This window comes from Crotalus tigris, unplaced genomic scaffold (assembly GCF_016545835.1).
Source record: "Crotalus tigris isolate CLP2741 ecotype Arizona unplaced genomic scaffold, ASM1654583v1 scf7180000019328.220996217465:2438092, whole genome shotgun sequence".
NCBI lineage: Eukaryota > Metazoa > Chordata > Lepidosauria > Squamata > Viperidae > Crotalus > Crotalus tigris.
Window position 1 is genome coordinate 482,087 of NW_024097488.1, and position 19,138 is coordinate 501,224.

Here is a 19,138-nt window from a genome sequence, read left to right on the forward strand (position 1 = left end):
GAAGTGACACTTAAAGATTTACACATATAAATGTCACTGACATTAATGAATAAAGCTTTTCTTTACTTTATTTACAGTTTCCAAATTGACATTTATTCTATCAACATAATCCAAGTGAATGTTTAAATCTATGGGTGTTTTTGATTAATATTATATATTGCATGATTTACACAAGTGCAGGGTTAACATGAGTGATATATAAACCCAATGGATATTTGATCCTCATTGTTTTCTGTTTTATGATAAAGGTAAGGAAGGATATAGAGATGGAAAATCTAGCCAATTGCTATTTACGTGAGATGATCAAAAAAGAGTGTTGGGATACTATGTTGGTTAAAGGACGTTCAATTAAGGTAATTTTTTTTCTTTCTCACTTTTACCCTGCTATAACTAAAAGTCAATCAATGCTTAAATTAATTAAAATCTAGGAAAATACTACAGGTAGTCCTTGGTTTGGCAACTGTTTAAAGTTATGGTGGTGGTAAATAAGGAGACTTACTGCTGTTCCTCAAAGTTCCAGCCTTTGCAGCATCCCAATTGGCCATGTGATCATAATTTGAGTGCTTAGCAATGGCCTTACAATTATGATGGTTGCAGCATCCATCAAGATCATCATTTGTGATCTTCACTGGCAGCTTCTAAACAGCAAAGTCAATGGAAAGCCAGCAGATGGTGTACCTTGCACCTAACGACCATGCAAGATTTGCCTAATGACCACAATGGAACTGCTGGAATCATTATTGTAAGTCATTGCATCACATGATGATGTACCTTGTAACTGATGGAGTTCTTAATCCCAATTGTTATTGTTAACCAATAACTACCTATAATGTACCCAAAACTATTACCCAATCATGAAAAGCATCTTGAGACTAATTCATGTGGGAGAACATCCTACTGTTTAGTAGAAGATGGCTTTTAAAAGAAAAGAAACAATTAATAGTACAATAGTACACCTCTAATAGTACAACATGAAGCTTTTGTAAATTGAAACTATATTAAACATTGTATTTGGAAACAGCATGAATTATACTTTCATTTTTTTTCTTTCCAAAGACTTTCCATTCTTCTTCCGAAGTTCAGAATTATCCAATGAAAGAACGAAGTCCAGAAGAAAAACGAATGTTGGAAAGAGTTTTATATTTAAAGAAGATTGAATCAATAGATATGAAGGTAGAATCTTCTTTTTTTCTAAAGATGGAAAATATTTTTCATTGCCGTGTTTATATTGTCTGATGATTCTAACATTCCAGTTTTTCTTTTAGCTATTCCCATGCTGGAATAGTTTAGGCAGATTATTTATCTAGATCACGGGTAGGCAACCTTGGCTCTTTTATTATTTGTGGACTTCAACTCCCAGAATTCCTGAGTCAGCATGGCTGGTTCAGGAATTCTGGGTATTGAAGTCCACAAAATCATAAAAGAGCCAAAGTTGCCTATCCCTGATCTAGAGCCTACTGAATACTGGTCAGGTAATTCATGTACATTATTCACATAATGGAAAATGTCCCCAAAAGATAAATATATAAGAGAAGTATATATTAAGCATAAAAAATCCATGGTATAATGGTAAAATATTATATAAATCAAAAACAAACATAGTATGTATGGATTCTAGGACATGTAGAATCTCACTGAAAAGACCATGCTTCCCTGCTTCCCTGAATGTTAAATTAACACTACATAAGATGGCAGATATAAGATTTGATAACTGAAATGCCATAAAATTTAAAGAAAAAAAAGTTAGTAATCTTTCATATAAAGTTTTTTATTCCATATCCTTCTCTGGTGCTGCTCTTATCAGTTCTCTCTGACAGCCTGAGTTTGCTGCTAGCCTATGTACTAAATTTATAGTATTGCATTGTTTTGGCTTCTGAGTCTTGAAATACGTCTTTTATTTGAGAGAAATGTTTTCTACAAAATTTACTACAGTTTATGGTATTAGTAATGATTATGCAATATATATATGTATATTATCCAGCTTCGAAAGAAGATTGTGGAATTTGATGCCCAACCTTCAGTCATTAAAGAGGAAGGGGAGAAGACAGAAGATGAAGAAGAAAAAATAGATGCACTGATTGGGAGTCTAAGTGCAATGTATGGTGGGAACACATCTCTTTTATATAACCAGCTGGAACTGCACACTAGAGAGGAGAAAATAAGTCAAATTATATTGCTACGGGTAACTTTGTCATTCTGTTTATTTCTTTCACTATACATAGGCAGAACTGCTCTTGTAAAGCATTCTGTATCTTATAGCAAGAATAACTGAGCAATACTCCAGGTAGTTATAAATTGTTTTTAAACAAATCATATTTAAGTATGGAATTTGTATGATGCCATGTTTGGATGTCCATGTCATGTTTTCAGGAGAGAAAGCTGCACATGTACAACGGTACATGTCATCTCTTCTGCAGAAATATGCGCTCAAAATATGACTGCAGGAAGTGAGCAACATCAGTAGGGGCAGGGCCTATAAAGGAAATTCTCTGGATTTAAGGAATTATAGCTAAAATACCCAGAAGCATTTGTAAACTATTGTAATACCCTTGAGAACTTACAGTAGTTAATATTTATTTATTAACAAGAGGCTCATATGGACCTATTTTACAATGCAGCTCTTAAATTCTTTGCACTCTGTGAATAAAATATTACTTCTATTTCAGAAAGGATTAAAAGCAAGTCATTATTAATTTGCTTACTATACTGTTTATATATCATGTATGTTTATATAAAAATCTGAAACGTTTTCAATAATCAAATAAAAGATGAATATTAAGAAAAGTTATAAACAGGCAAAAATCAACTTAAAAAATAAACAAAAAGCCTAAAGTGACATCTGGCATATCATAGAACAGGGAGCATTCCACACATCAGGTATCATTAAAAGAAAGTGTCTTTGGCAATTAGCAATCTGCTATATCGAGAATGGTATCTTCAAAGACTCTCCCTAAAGACTTCTTTATTTGCTATTAATTTCTGTTAGAAAAAGTGCAAGGCTTTGAATTGCAAAAAAGTTTTGGAAGTATAAATAGGAAAATGTAAATGTTTTTCTGAGCTTTTATTAAAGATCTGATCAGCATCTTGGATTGGGAATATGTTCTAAACAAAGACAGAATCATGCTTCAGTAATTCAGTATTCCCACCTCACCCTATTCCTTTATAGGCAGCATGATGTGACAACATTTCTCCTCTCATATTTATCACCTTTAGTTATTTGTTTGTTTAGTAAAGTTATCCCCCATTGCAAGCAACCAGCTCTTTGTGGCTTACAAGATATACACCATATAATAATTAAAACATCCATAGTAAATGACAATGAAAATAAAAGTAAATAAAGTATTAAGGATGGTGCAGTGCTTTAAATCAAGAAAATGCCTAGTGGAGTAGTACTTTTTTTAACAACTTCCTAAAGGTTTGTAGGAAGGATGTGAGTCTGATCTCCAAGGGGAGGCCATTTCAAAACAGCATCATCATCAGAGAAGCACTGCTGACTCATTTCAATTCACAGACTGTCTAAAAGTGATCTTCAGAGGTGTTTAATCATTTATACTTCAAGCAGTATAAAACTATAACTTTGTGAACCCAGTCATTATGGCTTATTTAAGAAGCCATGGCTGAAAAAGTGAACATAATCATCTGTTCTAACCTAATATAATCTATTGATAGCTGAATTTGTAGAACTGGTGACACATAATGTTAAACCCAACTTAAGTGAGTTTGGCTTAGCATTGTTTATAATTATTATGCAAGAACCAAGCTTAAAAATAATCCCATCTTATTATTAGATATGAACACAACTTTAAAACTGAATCTTATATAATTTTATCTTTCCAACCAATGGTTCTAAGCAAAAGCAATGAATTTTTAGAGACCAGTGGTCAGAATTGCAAGCAGTTTTAAACTACTTGAGGTCACTTAAGAAACTTAATTATTTCACATGCAATATCACTACATGCTGTTTGCTTGTAATATTTCCATGATATCCTTTATATTTCAGGATATTATCTATAATGTGAAGAGTGCTTTCAATAAGGACTTTGATTCAGTTGCACGAATGAAAGAGCTGGAAATTTCACGTGTGAAAGAGAAGAACATAAGGATATCACAGATCTTGAACCAGCTTGATATTAAAGAAGAAATCTGGGTGCCAACTCTTACAGATAATGAAAAACCAGAGCGAGCACTGGTGGTTCAAGAATCAGAGGTCAGGTTTTTGAGATTCCCAATGCTTCTCACTTGATATACAGAATAAATATATATAGCAATATTAAGTATGTCATCTTGTTTGAATCCTACTCATGGGATTTAGTACGACTTGTTTTAAATGTACAGAGCATAGAGTTAACTGTTTAAACTGATTGTTTTTGTTATTCTTTTTAATATTTTCTATCTTGGTTTTTAATCTTATGAGATGCCAATTGTCTACTTAGACAGAAAAGTAAAGTAAAAACATTACATATGGAATGCATTTATGTGGTTCAGATAAAAACTATTATTAAAATAACAACGAACTTTTCTTTCCAACTATACCAATGTATAATAGTGGTACCTCATATATAAAAGCCTTTAAACCAGGGTAGTACAGTTATTAATTTATTCTACAATCTTAAATATGCACTCTCATTGTAGAATTCCAATGTTTAAATCTTGTAGGGTACTCACAGATTGAAAGAATCCATGTTTGTTATGAAGTAAAAATTTAAAGGAAATTGTAGCTGGGGAGCTTGTTAGAGGGAAAAAAGTGAATTGCTTGCTCATAGAAGAAGCTAAACCTCATCTTTTGTTCCCATAGATCAAAGTAGAAATGTACTTAACCCCAGTGCAGAAGGCAAAAAACAAAATTATTGCTCGGATTGAATATAAAAGACGACTTGCTGCTCAGGTAGTCTGATGACACAGTGCCTTATTTTCCACAGTTTTTCTAGCTTGACCCTTTATCTATTCTTTATCTGATCTTTTATTCTGCCATTCTTCAGGGTGACAATGCAAGAGAACGTGGCCTTATGGACATGATGAATGGAGTCCTTGAAATAAAAAAGGAAGATATTTTGAAGATGGTGAGTTATGTTTCTATTAAATCATAAAGGTTTCATGTGATTACCAACTAATATAATATAATCATAGAAGATGGATGCATTAGAAAATACATTCTGGAACATAATTTAATTTAATTTAATTAAGCTTTAACTTAATTAAAACTTTTGGTTTTTGCAAATATCCAATGTCCACTGTTGTTTCTGATACGGTATGCTTTCTTCGCTATACTCAGGAGATTCCACCACCTCCATTTGCATCAAAAGAAGAAACTCTTTGGAGTGAAGAAGAAAAAAAAATATATAAGGAATATGAAAAGAAGGTTAAAGAACTGAATGAAGAAAGAGAAAAACATCGAAAGGTAAACAGATACAAAGAAAGATTATTAAGCTTTTTTTCATTAAAGAGTGGAACATTTTTTATTAGGAAACCTTTCTTGATTACTTTTAAATCAAACATAGATAGTCAAATATGACCAATGTAATCTCTTTTCCAAATATTCCATTGTCAAATTTAAAAATAATCACATTTTATATTCAAAATTTTAAATAAATAGGAATGAATTATTAGTCTTAAGCATGAATGAGGCAGTCTTCACTTTCCCTCATAAGACAAAGAAGATCATGCCAGTTTTCCTGTATTCAGTTTAATTTCTTTTTATGCCATAGATATCAGCAACATGCCACCTTAGTTGTTTAGTTTTATTATTTTCTGAATGCTATTCTTTTATGGTGTACAATTCACAAGAAACTAGTGGACCAATTCACTTAACAAATTTCCATTCAATTTGAATAACCAAGAAATAAGGGTAGCTTTTCTCTAAGTTTTTCTTAATGTCATGAAATTAACAAAATATATTTACAAACCGAGTTTGATGAAGGGGATTTTCTTTTAAGTTATTAATAACTTGATATTAAATTCTTACTTGGTATTAAATTGAAAAGGTGTCAAGCATTTTTTACATATTATTTTTATCTGCGATTAATATTGTCACATAGAGACACTGCACCTTTTCCTTCCACAGATTCTAGAAACTGAACTGAGAAAGCTTCAGGGTTCAATTCAGGAAAGTACTCAAGGATTTGATGAAATCCTGAACAGGCTCTTTGACAAAAAAGTCCACTGTGAAATGGTTATATATCAGGTGAGCTTGAATAATATTTATCATACTTGCTTCAATATAAACAGCAGTCTTATTGTTTCCTTTTCAAACCTTTTACTAGGAAGAACTTAAAATAACTAACCTCATCTACTCACTGCTTCTGGATGAAGAGCTGACCTCAAGAGAAGCTGCGCTCCATCATCATCTTAATAAAAAAAGGAAGGAAAAGGCAAGAACATCTGAGGCGTGGGGGGGGGAGACATTGACAAAATATTTATTTCTCATGATACCTGCCCTTTTGGAATCAAAGTGGCCCACTCAAGAAATATTTCCCATAACATTCCCTCATCTTCTTGAAAATATTATCAATAATTCTTTATAAATATCTCTTACATTTCACAAAAGTTCACATACTGCTAAGATAAAATATGTTTTGCTTGTTTGTAGTTTTCCATGTGATTAAGAAAATGTCTTACATTTCTGATTGTTGCCAGGGACATGCTGAATTCAGTAAAGTTAGTCCAAAGGGGGAACAGAGTTCCTGTATATAATCAGTCCAATTGTGCTAACATAGTTTAACATCTTATGTTCCAATGACAAGAAATCATATCCACCTTTGTTTATTTTGCTAGGTAATATCCAGTGAAGCAGTAAAGGCAGCTAAAACAGAAGTGGATGCTTTTAGAGAAGCCTACGATATATTAATTGCTGAAGACAAAGTAAGAATTTAAACTTCAGTTCAGTGTTTTTCAACCTTGGAAAATTGAAGATTTATGGAATTCAACTTCCAGAATTCCATTAGCCACACATTTTCAAGCAACCAAGGTTGAGAAACACTGCTTCATCTGAAGCTGTGGAATTTAAAATTATTGAACTATTGAAGTTTATTGAATTTGATTAATGGATTAGACTAAGCTAGATAATTAACAAATTTCAGTTTAATATGAGATCATTTGTGTGGATATTTTATTTAAATATTGAAGCAATTGCTCATTTTGTCACAGCATGGATGCTTTCTTCTGATAAACAGCCTACTTCATAAGCTGAAAGATCCAGCTAGCAGACATTTCTTTCTTTCTTGAAATCAGTGAGAACCACTATCATTATGGTTCTCTCTGTCTTCTTGCAGGGATCCATTGTGTCTGTTTTAATTCCCCCGAAGGCTCAGGGTCTATTTTCTTTTTCTAAACAGACTTTAAAAATCTGAATCTGAAAAAAAAATGAAAATGATTGAAGCTTATTGAATTAATTCTTTTTTCAGTTCTAAGGGCAAGACTGCAGCATCTGTAAAGTGGGATATATGGCAAAATATCAAGATGTTGGTTGTGAGTGTGCAACTGAAGCTCTGCCCATTTTGTACATACCATGATGTTGGCTATACATAGAAAGTGACAGGACTTCAGTCACACAACTCCCATCTTGACTGTTGTTCTGCCCACAAAAAATATTGCAGTCAACAAGTACAACAGAAGTAAGGGAGCTCAGAAATGAAGATAGCATTCATAACAATATAACTGAAGCCCTGACTTTTCAGTATGTGCATCAATGTTGCAGATAGGGATAAAGGATCAGAGGGGATTTGATTAAGCTGGCGACCACACTTTCTTATTGAATTCCTTATGTGTGCTGCTGATTTGGGAAAGATCTTGTCATGTCAGCTTGAAGTCAGCAACTATTTTGCAAAGTGGATATGACAATTCCTTAATTTAAAGTTTCTTATTTTCTGTAAATGTAATCATTATGTGTAACAGAACTGGAACTAGGTATAATAAAGTCTAAAACTTAGATGACTTCTGTTTTCTCTCTGACCAATAGGTTATGGAACGTGGCTTTAGAAAGGAATTTTCAGATCTTCCAACCCATTATATAGACCAACTATTCAAACTTTATAAACGTCGACCAAGGTAGAAAAATTTCATTAGTTCCATCATTTTCTGAAAGTCTGTGAATTCTCTCTTATAGTAATACTCTTATAAGAACCATTACAGCAACATTGCTTTCCAGGGCAAAAATTGAAATTGTATAAATAGTATCTGAAAAAAAACTGAAAGTCATTGAAGCTTATTAAATTAGTTCATTTTGCAATTCTAAGAGCAGATACATGACAAGAATGTCTAAACAGACCAATAAAGCAATCACTGTTATATGACATGGTAGTAGCCCAGTTACTAGTGATATCATAAAAGTCTCTCTTTTGGCCTGCCACATCCTTTTTCTTTTAAAAGATTTTTTAAAAATAAATGGAATACTATACAACCACAGAGCAAAATAACACATGCTCCACAAAGAACACCTACAATATACTGTCTAAATGACAATAACACAGCTAAATAATCTCTGTTCAAATTAAGAAATACTGCAAACCTTCCTACCGATCTGTATGTAGAAATTAAATAATAAAGGAGAATATTTGTAGCTCAGGGTTGACAGGAGGGGTGCTTAGTGCTCTCCGAGCTTGCTTGTTTTCTTGCAGACATTACATTACCCAAACTAGGTAACATCATCAGTGCTCATCGTCAGAAATTAAATACAAATAAATAGAGTTTTTAAAAATGCTAGTTTATAATAAAAACATACTACAGAGAGTTTTTTAAAAAAAGACAAAATGAAACTAGTGATACACAGCTTTTTCTGTTGTATATGTAATGTGTTGCAGGAGACATTAAATTTTTCTTTGCCTGTTGTGTTCAATAATGGAAGGGCTTTGAAGATGAAAGTACAAACAGATACTGCAAATCCGTATGGTGAACGGCCGGGCTCTGCCAAAATGTATCAAGATGCTCTTGCCCATTTAATGAAAGCAATTGATGAAATGGACCATCCTGAAAACAGACCTGAGGGGCTTGACATCACTAACTGGGAACGCTTTTGTATAGCTAGGCGAGCAAAAGTAGAAAGTGAACAGCAAGTATGTATAAGGTTCCATTATTTAAAATCAAATTTGAATTTGACCTTTATATTTTATACAAACAAATAATTCTCTCAGAACCGAGCTAATGGGAAACACACAGTGTCCCAGTCATGCACAGGCAGGTGGCTGCTTTTTAAATACTTTCTAGTTTTTATTTTGCAAAAAGTGGTTTGTTATTTTCATGGGATTCAAACAGTCCATCAGTCTCTAGATGTAAATGAATGATGTAAAAGACAATTTAATGTGATTTGAAAGTAGGATTAATCTTAAATTTTAAAGGTTATTTTCCTTTTTGCAAAGGTGAAGCAAAAAGCCCTGACACTAGCAGAGATGCAAACTTATCTTCAAAAAAGAATTGAAGATGATGAACAGTTGAGGAAAGGCATTGACCATGTTTTTGCTGAGATCAATTTGTAAGTTTGCTTTTTTCTTTTATATTATAAAAGCATATATTACATTATTATTGTACTTATATATATTATCTCATAATAATATATATTACAGTATACCATAATAATATAGTAGTACAGTAGTAGTAATCTTAACTAAGTAAACTTATACTACAGTACCCAAAGTGTAAAAGATCTTTTTGTTATGGAGTGAAACTCTAAGAAAACATTATAATTGTTAATCATGTTCTTTATTCAACATTATTGCAGACAATGGAAGAGTTGCCCTCTGAAAAAGGAGGCATCTATGGGTCATTCTTACCTTACAGAATGCAGAACCTATCAGATTAAAAATTCTATTTTTTCCCCCAATACAGATAGTCTTTACCAAATGCCTGAATTTGATAATGTGATGATAGAAACACTGTGACAGTTATAAATGTGAGAACTGGTTGAAAGATGACTTTTTCAGTACCATCTTAACTTTGAACAGTTACTGAATGGACATAACCTGAGGATTACCTGTATAGTTACATAAACAGTATAGTCTAGATGGGTCTTTTTGATCAACGTTCTGGTAAAATGTTAAAATAAGTTATATTGTTTTTAAAATGTTATATAATTCTAGGCTTCGGGAGCAGAAAATGAGATTTCAATTAGATTTGATGGTTCAGTTCCTTTTTAAACAAGGTCAAGTGGAACTAGAAGGCACCCACTTAATACCAGATTACACAGATGCTATTCTGATCAACAGGACTATTATTGAAGAGCTGAACAGCATGATCTGGGTAACAACCTTTCTTTGAAAAGATAAAGCCTCTGCAGATGACTTATATGCAAAGTTATTTTCTTTGCATTTACAATTTCTAATTAAATACAGTTCTAGTTTTTTAAACAACAATTAACCTTATTTTAATTCTCTTATCACATATTACAAGCTCCAACTAATATAACCAACTCTCCTAACTCTGAACCTAAATACCAGTGAGCATATAACTTCAGTGATTTTTCTTTCTTATTCAATATGGCTGTCTTTGCTTTTAAATCCTTCATATTCAATTAGCACACAAATGTTGTTAATTTGAAAGGAGTTAACTTTGCCATTTTCCCTTCAGTTTTACGAAATCTCATCTACCTTTTATTAGAATTCAGTTTTAAAACAATATGTTGCATGAAGAAATATTTCTTCTTTTTTTAAGGCTCAAGGAGAAAAAAAGATTGCCAGTATGGTAGAAAGTAAAGATTTCCGTAAAGGGATATTTCAGCTGGAATGGGAACATAGAAAAATGCAGATGCAAGTAGACGATCTGAATCAAAAGGCTCGAGATATACAAAAACTAAATGTTACAAAAGATCATCAGATTGTAAGTTCATATTTTAAAATACTTCATGATGATATAAAAATATGTAACCGTATTAGAAAGTCCATATGATAGTGAGTGCTGTAAAGCACTAGAAGTGATATATAAGTCTAAGTGCTATTGCTATTGATATTCTACCTCACCAGTATCTACGTATGAGACCTCTCTCTGTTTTATTCTACATTATAGTGGCACTTACATGTTTGTGAACCCTTTTAAATTTTCAATATTTCTGCATAGATACAACCTAAAACATATGTTCTCCATATAAGTCCTAAAACTAGATAAAGAGAAACCAATTAAATAAACAAATATAAAGAATTATTTATTAATTTTTTGTCACCCATCTCACCATGAGACAACACTGAATATTAGGCATATTCATTGATTTATTAAAGAAAATGATCCAATTACGTACTTGTCTGCAGAAAAAAGTATGTGAACTCTAGAATTATCAGTTCATTTGAAGGGGAAACTAGAGTCAGGTGTGGTCAGGCCTCCCAGTTAAACCAGACAGGAAACACAACTAGATGAATTAATTCAACTTTATTGTAAGACTACATTAACAGAATCTTGTAAGTCTGAAAGTACAAACCTCCCGCTGCCACTTTTGATCCATAAGTGCAGGTCCTTCCTAAGTTTTCTTCTCTGACCATTAAGCCACTGAGGGCTCCTGTCTCCCTTTTTTTATTGTTTCCTAAGAAATTTCTCTTCCCCTCATTCCCCCAAGTTCATCCACACATTATAGGTGTTTCCCTCAGTAGGAATATAATCAGGTGTAAGTGTGGGAGGTCTGAATAGAATTCTGGGTATTTTGATTAAATCTGCTCTTCATAACACAAATATATAGAGGTGTGTCCTGACTTGAAAAAAGGAGATTTCTGAGGACCTCTAAAAAATAATTGTTGATACTCACCAGGATGGAAAACATTACAAACTATTTCCGAAGAATTTTGACTTTACCAATCTATTGTCAGGCAGATTGTGTACAAATGGAGGCAATTCAGTACCATTCCTATCCTTCCTAGGATACCAAGATCTCACCAAATATAAGTAATACCAGGGCTTTTTTTGTCATAGAACATTCAGAACGGAGTTCCAGCACCTTTTTTGGATGGAACCTTGTAGGGTAGGCAAGGCGGGTTATATGACGTGTGTGAGTTCCGGCACTTTTTTTTTTTTTTTTTTTTTTTACAAAAAAAGCACTGAGTATTACTCTAGGTGGTTTCAAATAGCCAAGGATAACATCTAAGGAACTAAAGGCCTCTGTCCCATTGGCAAATATCAATGTTAATTAGACCACTATTAGAAGAACACTGAACAATGATGTGGAAGGCAGAGTTACAAGGAGAAAGCCACTACTCTTCCAAAAGAACATTGCTGTCTGTCTCTTGTGGATAAGCCAGAAAACTATTACAAGAATGTTTCATGGACAGATGAGATCAAAATAGAACTTTTTGGCTTAGATGAAAAGTTTTATATTTTACAAAAGACAAACACTGCCTTCCAATGGGAAGGTCTTACCTCATCTGTGAAATGTGGTGGCAATATCATGGTTTACTACCTCCAAACCAAAATAGCTTGCCATCATTGATGGAATTATGAATTCTGAATTATAACAACAAATTCTACAGGGAAATATCAGGGTATGTCTTTGAACTGAGAAAGTGGGTCATATGACAAGACAACAACCCCAAACACACATGTTGTACAACCAAAGAATAGTTAAAGCAGAAGAAAGTTAATGTTCTGGAATGGCCAAGTCGAAGTCCTGACCTTAATCCTATAGAAATGTGGAAGGATCTGAAGCAGGCAGTTCACATGTGGAAGCTCACCAAATTTCTGATTTGAAGTGTTCTATAAGGAGGAATGGGCTAAAACTCCTCCAAGTTGATGTGTAGGACTGATCAAATTATTGGAAATGTTTGAAGTTGCTGCTGCCCAAGAAGGTATGCTACTTAGTGAAAGCAAAGATTCAAACATCTTTGAACATACAAATATGTAGTTTTGGATCACTTTATTCTATAAAGTGAAAAAGTATGTTTTTTACTTATTCAGTAAATTAGGTTTTCATTATCTATTTTAAGACTTACATGGAGAGCAGATCAAATTTAAGGTCATATTTCTGCAAAAATATTTAACATTCAACAGGGTTCACAATCTTAAGCACAACTATATGTGCCCTATATCTGAGACAGCATATTATAGTCTGTGCTAGCTCAATAAAAGCACTTTGGAGGTAAATGTGAATTTATTTAAGATTTGTTACTGGAAAGCAGAACAATCTTCCTTTGGAAGATTATTTTTGCTATGTTAATATTGCAAATCTAGGATTTAACATTGGCAGCATCAGCTTTTAGCTTGATCTTTTGTTTTTCATAGTTCTTATCAGTCTTAAACTATGATAAGCGGATGAATCATGAAGTATCAATAATGGAAGGAACATTTAACTTTCTAGACAAGGTAAGTTTTTTATGGAATAAATTTTAATAAAGAAATATGGAATATGCAACCTACTCAACATATTTATCTTAGTTTATACTTACAGATAAGATGATCTCATATTTATACCTGCTAAAGGAAGACAATTTTGAGTTCTTCTAAATACTTCCAATCACCTTTACTTTTGCTTTTCACATCTGTAACCTTCAGACTACAGTCCTAATTTGTCACCCAAAAAACTTGTCTTTTTCTAGACCAGGGGTAGGCAACCTTGGCTTTTTTATGTCTTGTGGACTTCAATACCCAGAATTCCTGAATCAGCCATGCTGACTCAGGAATTCTGGGAGTTGAAGTCCACAAGTCATAAGAGCCAAGGTTGCTTGCCCGTTCTAGACTGACCTTTTTTTTTTCATTGTATACAAAGCTTGCCACATGAAAAGGATTAATTCTTACTAAAACAATTTTATTTTCAAACTTATTTGCACACAAACATCCATCACCCAACTACTAGATGAAATTATTTTGGAAGTTAGCTCAGTCAGTAGGATTTATTTCAATATGCACTCTTCAATTCTGCCTCTCCTTCCTTCAGTTGTCATAAATGAACTGTGATTTATCTTCCTCATTGTGAATACACTATAGCAGAGGTGTCAAAACTGCCGGCCCACTGGCCAGATGCATCATGCCGAAACTGCACCCACCCCGTTGCTGGCAATGGAAAAAGTCTTGATACGTGGCGACACATCACATGACGTTGCAAGTTTGACACCCCTGCACTACAGCATCAGTTAACCTGCTCCTAGCTATTAGTTATCCCTATTTATAATGTTCAAGAGACAAAATTGAAGAATAGTTTACACCAGTTCGTTTCATTTGCTTTTTATTATTATCTTAGTATCACTTTTCCTCAAAGCATTTAAGAGTGTACTATAGAACTTAACTTAGTTGTCTCAATTTAGTGTTCATCTTGCATTATTGAACATATATGAAGTCTAAAAAATAACTGGAAAAATATTGTTACAATTCTGAAGTATTTCCAGTGAATCAATTTTTTATAACTAAAAAAACCATTTTGGAAAGAGGATAGAACAGAACGAAGAAAAAGTTGTTTGCAAGCAACTTTGGTTGACAGCTTATCAAAATGAGTTAGAACCAAATGATAAAAAGATCACTAGCAACTTGAATTATTTAAAATATTTTAAGTAAATAATATATATAATTTGAAAACATCATTTATCTATTGATGAAGCTTCTTTATGTTTGCTTGTACAGCTATCATAGAAACTCAAAAAAAGCCACTGTTTCTTTAAAGAGAAGCCAGTAGAAACAGAAAAGACCCACCTTTGCCTGCTTTGGATCCAAATCTTTTATATGGTTGATTGCTTCTGTTTTAGTAATATAATTACTTCAACTTCTCACTTGGGGAAACAATATACCAAAATATGTTCTATAGTCATTGGGACCCTCACTTTCTATTAATAGTTTCAGTTACTGGCTACATTTTAAAACTCTGAATCAAATCATATTAAAATCTAACATTACTCTCCTTCACAGAAAAAATAAAATTTGTTTTAGCACCTTTTCACTTAATACATTCTAAAGATCCCTTTTTAATAAATTTGTTTTCACTTACCAGGTTCACAAGAAAAATATAGAACAAAAAGAAAAAATAATTAAAGAATTAGAGAAACAAATACACTTAAAAGAGGTAGCAAACCAGAAGCTCAGCAAAAAATTACAAGAAATGCTTGTTATTGTATCAGAAAGGCGGCACATTTATGAGGCTACTGGTAAGTCACATGCAAAGATCAGATACTACTTTTCTGCCAAAAAAAATCACAGTGGATTTTCTTCTTCTAAACACGTAGCTAGTGAATTCACATTATGCACTTTATGAAAATCATTTTTTTTTTCAAAATAATCTGGATATTATCAAAGTATGTAAAATCTCCTAGGTCAATTACCAGTTGCCACAACATTGTTAAGCATTGCAGTATATTCTGACATTTCTGTTGTCTTTAATTCCATATTGTTATTTTAGATTTTTCAGTAGTTTTGAGGGGATGGTCAACGATCTCCTACCACTAGCAACTGGATCCCTCCACTCATTGAGCCTTTTAGTAATACTGATAGGCAGCAAGTGAAACTAATAAATAAAAATAAACAAAAGTGTTTGGGGTGCAAATGAAGTAAATGTTTCATCAATCGTATAATGATGTACAGCTCATAATAACAAATTATAGTTACCACAGTCCTACTAGTAAATTTGAAAGAAATTGGGAAAGACTGATAATCAGTTCATTGATTTTATTCTGAATATTTTTGTTTAAAAACCAGACTCAGAACTATTGAACCAAAACATTGCTAAGGAGCATTATGAGGATATTGTACAACGACAGCAGCTTGTAGATCTTGCAAAAGCACAAGCCCAGGAGTTGGCCATCCTTCAAGCTGAAGTAGAAAGATTGAGAATGAGAACATTCCCGGCTTTCTTTGATGTGCAACAATTTTAGCAATAAACTCTCTTAGACAAGGTAGTTTTTTCCCTTTTCTCTTTCAATTGAATTCTTTATTATATTAAGATAGTTTTATAAATATTGTATCATAATTTATTTTGATCAATATATTTATATTGACAATGCATTTAAATTTTACCAGTTTATATTGTAACAGATTACTGTTGTCATACTAAAACTGGTATATTTCACTTTTACAAAACCAAAAGATGTACAGTGGAATTAAAAACTCATGAAAGAATAGAAATATATCCTTGTATATGGAAAAGTATCCTAAAGCAACTTGGCAAAAGAAATTGGCTGAATGATTGCAATTTGAAGAGAGACTGTTAAGAACACATGAGAAGGCACATAACAACAGAATCATGGAATTTAATGTATTAAATATAGAGGCTGGAGTAAAAAGGAATCAAAAAGAGGTAGCAGGTTCTTATAATGATCTAGTCATACAGTTCAGAACTTAGATTCAATTTTTGAAAATAAGTTATCTTTTGATATATTTTTAAGAGTGAAATAAAACACAAATTTTTATGGATCTGTAAAATCTTCATCTGTTCGGATATAATGTAAGAGTTTGTCATCTAATCCAAAACTGTCAATCAGTTGAGTCAGACTTAATTTCTTGTTATCAGTAGATAAGGCTGTCTGCAGCTCATATAGCATTGCTTGGGAACTCTTTCTCCATTTTGATATCAGAAATTGTAACTCTTCTGGGTTATTCTATAAGGAAATAGAAAAAAATCAATACTTATAGAGTGATATAGCTGAAATGGAAAACCTAAACAAAGATACCAATAGGGCAGCGGCCCCCAACCTTTGCGGCTTGGCAGTCTGGCTAGAAGGGGAGATGGGAAGTGGGCTGCATGAACAGCAGGCTGACGCATGTGAGCACATACACGCAGCCCTTACGCAAGTGGTAGCCAGCATGCATGCATGCTGCTTGACTTGCATGTATATGCTCTCTTCAGCCAGCCACTCATACAGTCCAATTCCAAATAGGCCATGGCCTGGGAGTGAGTTGTGGCCTGGGAGTTGGAGACTCCTGCAATAGAGAACAGAAATTCACAGAATTTAGAAGTATAAATATCAGGATTTTCACCTTGCCCCATGTTTGTAGTGTACTTTCAACTTGAAAGAATAAAGTATCATACACAAAAACTATTTTAAAAATCTTATTACATGTTGGAGACAATAAATTTACTTATCATTACTTGTAGAATACTACTACTACTTAGGAGTAGAATTATAACATACAAAAAAAAAACCCTTTTCTACTTTCCAGAACAAGCAAAATACATAAACATTGGCACAGTTTAAACAATGGATATGACTCTGCAAGGAATTATAATTTTAATATATGCAAAAAGACAAGAATGAGTAAATGACACTGAGTACATACATAGTTTATCTAGAATTGGTATTACATGAAAATAAGTCTTTTCAGCTTTAAATTAAAAATAGACAGCACTTTACACATTGGCAAGAAATAGTATCTTATTAAGGAAATGACCAATTTCCATTACAGTCAAACTTATTCATCCCTAGAATAGAGGAAAGCTATTGTGCAAGAATCAACTAAAACATAAATTGGCTTGATAATCATGCTAAGATCAGTTAGTATTTGGGAATGCAATAGTATAACAAAAATATTGAAAAACAGCCTTATCTACAGGATTTATTTCCAATACATTTAAACTTATTTAAAACTGTTCATGAAGTCTTAATATTTACCTTTGTTCTGTATAGTTTGACTAATTTAAGTCTTCGAAGAATGTCCTCTTTTTCCTGAAGCTGCTTCATTAGTGTCATCTTTTCCTCCAACAGCTCCCATTGTTTACCATCTGTCCCCAACAAATTAATTTCTGAAGAATTGTGCATAACTTTATTATATCCATTGTATTCAGATAGTGATCTGTCTTCTGCAGAACTCTTCGAACACATAGTTTCATCAGGAACTTTTTCCAAGCACTTATCCTCAGCATGCGATACAAAATATGGTTCTTTCATTGATAAAGTTTTCTCCTTCTGATTACTATTGTTTTCATCATCTATTTTAAGTTGTTTGGCGACAATAAAATTTGATTGAAAGGATCTTCTCGTTTTCTTCAACCGTTCTCGTAGGGCTGTACTCATTAGCTAACGTAAATGTAATCAAAAACTGTTTTTCATAATCTGAATATACAAACTTACATTAAAATACATTTCCTGATATATTTATTACCTGTTTTCCTAAGCTGCTGCTTTGAACAGAATTCTCACAATTCTCAGGACTGTAGAATGATCTAGATTTGTTCAATATAGGTGTCCCCATTTTGAGAACTGATTAACCTGCTTGAAAGATAGAATATTTCAAGGTTAAGATAACAAATTCCATTTATTGGTATAAAATCTTTTACAATACTGCTTGAATTCTGGAGTCTTCAATTATAGTACTGATGTAGGAACCTCTGGTTAATTGATCTCATGAACAGTCTAAATCATAAGCAAGCAACTTGCACAATTGTTACTAAACTAGATAAAACCACAAGTCTGTAACATTCCTAGATACATCTCCTTGTTGCATACATACATTGGCAACTTGCATGTTAAACACTCTATACTCTTGGAGATGATGCACATCCCTTTCACAAGAAGTTTTATCTAAGCTTCTTTTGAAGCAGAATTGTTTATTCTGCAGGACTTAACCACTAAACAGAAATATGAGCTGGAATAGACGCCTATTTTGAGTATGTATTAGACAACACCTGGCGTTTTTGTTATGTCTCCTGTAATAGTTGCATGGGAGCCGAGAACTAGCAAGCCCACGAGGAGGTGGGAGAGGATGCGACCTGGTTTCCCAGGATAGAAGAGAGAGCGAGACTTTTTCCCATTAGCTTTAAAAGTCTCTTATCTTTCCCACCTGAACACTCCTCTCTGAGCATTAAGGATCATTTCAAGCATTATTTTCCTCTTCAGAGGAACTGGAAAAGAATTACCTCAGAAACAAAGCACCAACCAAATCTGGGCACTCATAAATACGCAGCCGTGTTTTGGAGTACCCGCTCAAGCGGAAGCGGATTAAACGCACCCGGCAAGACGTAACCTCTCTGCGCGGCCTGTGGCGTCACTATCTCAGCTGCAAGGGCTAAGCGGCTGGGAAAGACTGCAGGAACAGCGAATCGCAGAGGAATCGCGCCGGGACACTGAGGGGGAGGGCGCGGTGACGTCTGCTGCATCGCGTGGCTTTAATGTAGCGTTTTTCGAACTTGGCAATTTTAAGCTGCGTAGACTTCAACTCCCAGAATTCTGCAGTCAGCATTTTGGAAGTCGAAGTCAATACACCTTAGCTCCCAAGTTTGAAAAACACTGGTTTAATGCAACTCTTTAGGATTCTAAGCGGG

At 33.4% G+C, this 19,138-nt stretch overlaps 2 protein-coding genes across 6 annotated transcripts in view; one reads left to right on the forward strand and one right to left on the reverse strand.

Moving 5' to 3' along the window:
- Positions 1 to 17,720, forward strand: part of CFAP43 (cilia and flagella associated protein 43) — a 47,573-nt gene extending 29,853 nt beyond the window's left edge. The window contains exons 22-40 of one of the 4 annotated variants that reach the window (XM_039361651.1): positions 249 to 353; positions 1,057 to 1,173; positions 1,982 to 2,182; positions 4,001 to 4,207; positions 4,796 to 4,885; positions 4,980 to 5,060; positions 5,273 to 5,398; positions 6,062 to 6,181; positions 6,261 to 6,368; positions 6,772 to 6,858; positions 7,955 to 8,043; positions 8,840 to 9,047; positions 9,351 to 9,463; positions 10,068 to 10,227; positions 10,639 to 10,803; positions 13,183 to 13,263; positions 14,879 to 15,032; positions 15,580 to 15,776; positions 17,583 to 17,720. In XM_039361651.1, the coding sequence (XP_039217585.1) occupies positions 249 to 353; positions 1,057 to 1,173; positions 1,982 to 2,182; positions 4,001 to 4,207; positions 4,796 to 4,885; positions 4,980 to 5,060; positions 5,273 to 5,398; positions 6,062 to 6,181; positions 6,261 to 6,368; positions 6,772 to 6,858; positions 7,955 to 8,043; positions 8,840 to 9,047; positions 9,351 to 9,463; positions 10,068 to 10,227; positions 10,639 to 10,803; positions 13,183 to 13,263; positions 14,879 to 15,032; positions 15,580 to 15,755 (2,388 nt within the window). In that variant the 3' untranslated portion in view covers positions 15,756 to 15,776; positions 17,583 to 17,720. Of the gene's footprint in view, positions 1 to 248; positions 354 to 1,056; positions 1,174 to 1,981; positions 2,183 to 4,000; positions 4,208 to 4,795; positions 4,886 to 4,979; positions 5,061 to 5,272; positions 5,399 to 6,061; positions 6,182 to 6,260; positions 6,369 to 6,771; positions 6,859 to 7,954; positions 8,044 to 8,839; positions 9,048 to 9,350; positions 9,464 to 10,067; positions 10,228 to 10,638; positions 10,804 to 13,182; positions 13,264 to 14,878; positions 15,033 to 15,579; positions 16,294 to 17,582 lie in introns of those variants that run through there. The other 3 variants (XM_039361652.1, XM_039361653.1, XM_039361654.1) reach the window with 3 other exon arrangements.
- Positions 16,253 to 18,883, reverse strand: SFR1 (SWI5 dependent homologous recombination repair protein 1). 2 transcript variants are annotated; one of them, XM_039361661.1, is made up of 4 exons: positions 18,734 to 18,883; positions 17,980 to 18,086; positions 17,490 to 17,894; positions 16,253 to 16,478 (listed from the first exon to the last, which is right to left on the reverse strand). In XM_039361661.1, exons 2-4 carry the CDS (start codon positions 18,067 to 18,069, stop codon positions 16,287 to 16,289), a joined length of 687 nt encoding a protein of 228 aa, XP_039217595.1. In that variant the 5' UTR covers positions 18,070 to 18,086; positions 18,734 to 18,883; the 3' UTR covers positions 16,253 to 16,286. The 2 variants fall into 2 exon arrangements, with proteins under 2 accessions (XP_039217595.1, XP_039217594.1); XM_039361660.1 differs by having other exon boundaries at positions 17,980 to 18,089; positions 18,734 to 18,880.
- Between the last annotated feature and the right edge of the window lie 255 nt (positions 18,884 to 19,138).